The 4414-nt window shown below is 39.1% G+C and overlaps 1 protein-coding gene across 1 annotated transcript; it reads right to left on the bottom strand.

Moving 5' to 3' along the window:
• Positions 1-471: 471 nt before the first annotated feature.
• LOC131033301 (probable serine/threonine-protein kinase At1g01540) lies at positions 472-4053 on the bottom strand. The gene is made up of 7 exons (XM_057964487.2): positions 2718-4053; positions 2518-2622; positions 2224-2346; positions 1901-2071; positions 1482-1611; positions 941-1150; positions 472-826 (listed from the first exon to the last, which is right to left on the bottom strand). The coding sequence occupies exons 1-7, from the start codon at positions 3554-3556 to the stop codon at positions 689-691; spliced, it is 1716 nt and encodes a 571-aa protein (XP_057820470.2). The 5' UTR covers positions 3557-4053; the 3' UTR covers positions 472-688.
• Positions 4054-4414: the final 361 nt, after the last annotated feature.

Below are 4414 nucleotides of genomic sequence, written 5' to 3'. Positions count from 1 at the left end.
AGTATTTACCGAAGAACAAAATATACTGCCCTCAATTTATTCCTCACATGCAGAAGTCACACTTATATTGATAACTTGTACTCTGGATGGTTGGGAAAGACAGACCGAAAAGGGCCATTAAAAGTTTTCTGGATAAGCAGCTCAATTCTATTGTAATATAGAGCAATCAGTGAACCACATTCAAAATGGTTGTTACCTTACGAAATAATTAGGAAACAGTCATAATTATCCCAATATATCTGACCTGGCGACATTATTGAATTTCAATCAAACCACTTTGCAAGGAACCTCATTCTGGTGACAAATTAATGTGTCCCACAGAAAGCGCACCAAGAAAAAAATCCTATTTTACAGCCTTGAATATCTTTTGCAGAAATAACTTTAAGAGGTATTCCTCCCAAAAAGAAAAGTATAACGCCCTTCAGAAAACATAATGTTTCTAGTGCTGAACACAGTAACAAGATCTCTGAGTTCTGAGACAAAAAATGAATATATTCTTCTGTGTGAAAAAAAGGAATAAAAATCTCTGCCAGGAAACAACATCAAAATGAACCCCAATGGAGGTCAGTCATATATTACAGGCCTTCCCCAATCTAACAAGAAAAATCGTATATATGATTGTATATATAGTAGTTATCTACCACACTGAGGTATATGAGACAGTGAAAATCCCATATATCTAATAAATCTATCTCCACCTAGTCTTGTGACTGGGGCTGCCTGATTCACCATCACTGTCATCTGTGCCTTTGCCATTTGGTTTTGAATTTGCAGCCACATTCTCACGACGAGCTTTCGCAGCAGCCTCGCGCCCAATTCGCCGATCCTGCCCACACAAAGTAAAAAATTTGCAATTTATATTTCAGAGTAGGTGCCTTATTAACCAGAGACAGAAGATACAGATGTTATATGTACATATACAGATGTTAAATATACATACATCCCTAAAGGGGAACTCGTCTGCTTCTAGCATGTGGATAACATGACCCATCTTGGGTCTCTTGTTAGCATCAGGATCCACACAGCGGAGGGATACCAGTAATGCTCGTTTCAAAGCCCTGGCTGAGGGCTTTTCTTCCATTAATGGGTCTACTACTTCCTCTGACCTTCTGCTCCCTACCATCATTTTTAACCATTCTACCAGATTTACCTGTGCAAATAGGAAGAACGAAATGAATATTAAACATCTACTAACAATCAATATTGCTGAGTGGTACTGCAAAAACTTCTAGCCTGGGTACAATGAACCATTAAAAAAATCGAATGGTTTCAACAACAACAAAAAGAACCCAACGTGGTGAACATGTCAAAATATCTAAAAGGAGTATAACCCACATTAAGAAAAAAGTTTCGATTTTTGAAGTGGCATTTGTTTGATATAAATTTCTTCAGCTATCTGAGATCATTTATTTGCTGCTGCAAATTCAGAGAATGGAAAAAATCAGAAACAACAGAGTGAAGGGCATTGTCAATTTTGTTACCTCCCCAGCAGGTCTCCCATAATCAACAGGGCTTCTTCCTGATATGATCTCCATGATGAGTACCCCAAAACTGTACACATCGCTTCTCTCATTCAGCATTCCTGTGCTGGCATACTCAGGTGCCACATACCTGAACAGAAGAAACAAACCTCAATGAATTCTCTATCAATAGTATCAAATACCTCAAAACCACTTTAAAGGATACAAGGAAAGCTAACAAGAAAGATCCCGTGGGATCAACATCTCAATCAAAGGTTTCCATGGTCTGAGGGTATGATTGTTTTTTACAAGGGCACTTGATTTTCTGTGTTTGAAATCTTCCGAGGGAAGCAATTCTTCATGATTTTAGGACCAAATTGCAAAGACGTGACTTTTGAATATAAAATTAACCACAAAGCAGGATTGGAATCATCACTCACCCAAAAGTCCCCATTACCCTTGTTGTGACATAGCTCTTCTCAGATCCCAGAAGCTTGGCCAGTCCAAAGTCAGATACCTTGGCATGCCATTGCCTGTCCAGAAGAATGTTGCTTGATTTAATGTCTCTGTGAACAACCTTGGGCTCTAACCCCTCGTGTAAATATGCTAACCTGCAAAAACATTCATGATCCAAAATCAGCTAGATTCCCACCTCCTTGTCAACATGCACTGTTGCATAAACGAAGCCTAATGCTGACGTGCGTACTAACTAGTAAGTTAACTACAAATAATTCACAGCGTATATCTTATTATGATTAGTTACCCTTTAGCTGTCCCAAGAATAATTCTCATTCGGATCTCCCATGTGAGAGGACTGGAAGGCCCTACATCTCCGTGAAGCCACTGTTCCAAATTACCATTGTCAACGAACTCGTACACAAGCATCCTGTGAGTGTTCGTCAAGTCACATTCCTCATTTAACACCTAGAAAACTTAAATGTATACTGTAATGGTCATTGTGCCTAACACTTAGAAAACTCAAAATCTAAAATGAAATGTATCTAATCTGCAGTGGCTGTACATAATGCTTCATATTACAGATCCACCATTGACATACCTGTGGGCACCCTCAGCACAATACCCATTTAGCCGAACAAGATTTTTGTGCCTAACTCGTCCAATTGCTTCAACTTCCACTCTAAACTCCTTTTCAGCTTGACCCCTGTTAAAAGAAAGACATTAGCATTCCATTTCAGAACAAATATTAAGATCTAGCATTCAAACCTATAATGTTGTGTTCCTGAAACTCCCCCTTACTTGTTATTCAGGAGGTTTTTCACAGCTATACTGTTTCCGTTTGGCAATATGCCTTTATAGACAATGCCATAACCTCCTTCCCCAATAACATTTTCATCTTGAAAACAATTTGTTGCAATCTCCAAGTCTCTGAGGGTGTACCAATGACCCCAGCCAAGATGTGACACTTCAGGCACAGAACTAGACGTAGCAGGTGATTCAGCTGATCTAGCAGTCTCCCCACTGGCATTAGACCCCTTATCAGATAACATCAACCCATGTCTGTCTCCTTCATTATACATACCCCTAAATGGCGTATTGCCAGTACGATGATGGTGCTGTTGTTGGTCTCTCTCCCCAGCAAGCCCTATTTCATGCATTGCTCCTTCAACTGCCCTCTGTGGCCTGTTAGCATTTCTCTCATCTAATAGGGACTGTCTTTCAATAGGTTTCCCATTAGCCCCCAACTCTGCCTCAGAGCTGTGAGAGGAAGGCTTGGAATGGTGTCCATAGCCAATCAGAACAGCCTTCTCCATGTCTCTGTCACTTGAATCATTCCTTGCACAAGAGGCAGCAGCACCTCCCCCTCCTCTATTACCCAATGGATCAATCTTCACCTCCTGAATCTCCTTAGATATCATGGGGATCAATGCAGATGGAAGCTTTTCAGGCAACCTCTTGGATGACTTCTTCCTTGATGTCAGCCACAAGGACAGAACAAACAAAATCAAAACTATGAATGCTCCAACACCAATCCCAATCAGAACCCACAATCTCAGTCCAAATATGGATGTCTTCTTAGACAGCTGATCATTGAGAAAGCTTGTGGTGCTGCTAGCAGTATTATTAGATGCTCCCATCTTGCCTCCTACCACTTGATTTCACTTTGAAACAGAACCAAAAACAGAGACTGTTAAAACCCAACAGGCTTAAATAATCTGCTCTCTGTCCTAAACTGCATTTTCATAGCAAAAGTTGCATTTTTTTCTCCTATGAAGTATGCAGCAGGTTCTTTATACATATAGCAGATCAGCCCTGTTCGCATGCTGCAACTGAAAATGATAACGCTCCAGATGTCGCTGTCTTTCCACTTGACAATCTTTGCACACCAACAAATCAACGGTTACTTGGAAATTTCTTCTTCAAAGATTTCTTTCATACAAGCCAATTGGAATATGGAAGAAGCTTCTGCAAGAAGAATTGATCCCACAAATGCATTTGTAAAAAGGAAACCAAGCATTTTACTTCTTCACATTCAAACTTCTGAATGACAAGGATATAAGACAGAATATATATAAATACCCATCCACCACATTTGTATCATGAGCAATCCATAGCAGAGAGAACAAAGCAAACCACAACGGGTATGGTTTGTAATAGGGGTGAGTTAAAACGCGGACACTGTATTTTAATTTGGAATGCTCTTTCAAGTCCGCGAGGAAAAACATATTATTTTGTTCCTGCCCATCCCCTGTGACTAAGTTTGCCCAATGAGAGTGAGATGTTCGTAATATTTTATATTAATTGTATTGATGTTTACATAAATGGTAATAAATATAATAATAATTACAACAAATAATTGCAGAATTGCACCATTTTAACAGGTACATTGGGTTTATATATTTTCCTAGGTTAGGTAATTGTGGTAATTGCATATTCATAGTTTTTATTTTATTTGTTGGGTTTGTTTTGATTAGGGTATTATATATATAGTAATT

This window comes from Cryptomeria japonica, chromosome 6 (genome assembly GCF_030272615.1).
Source record: "Cryptomeria japonica chromosome 6, Sugi_1.0, whole genome shotgun sequence".
NCBI lineage: Eukaryota > Viridiplantae > Streptophyta > Pinopsida > Cupressales > Cupressaceae > Cryptomeria > Cryptomeria japonica.
This window is presented reverse-complemented; position numbering and strand designations above follow the sequence as displayed.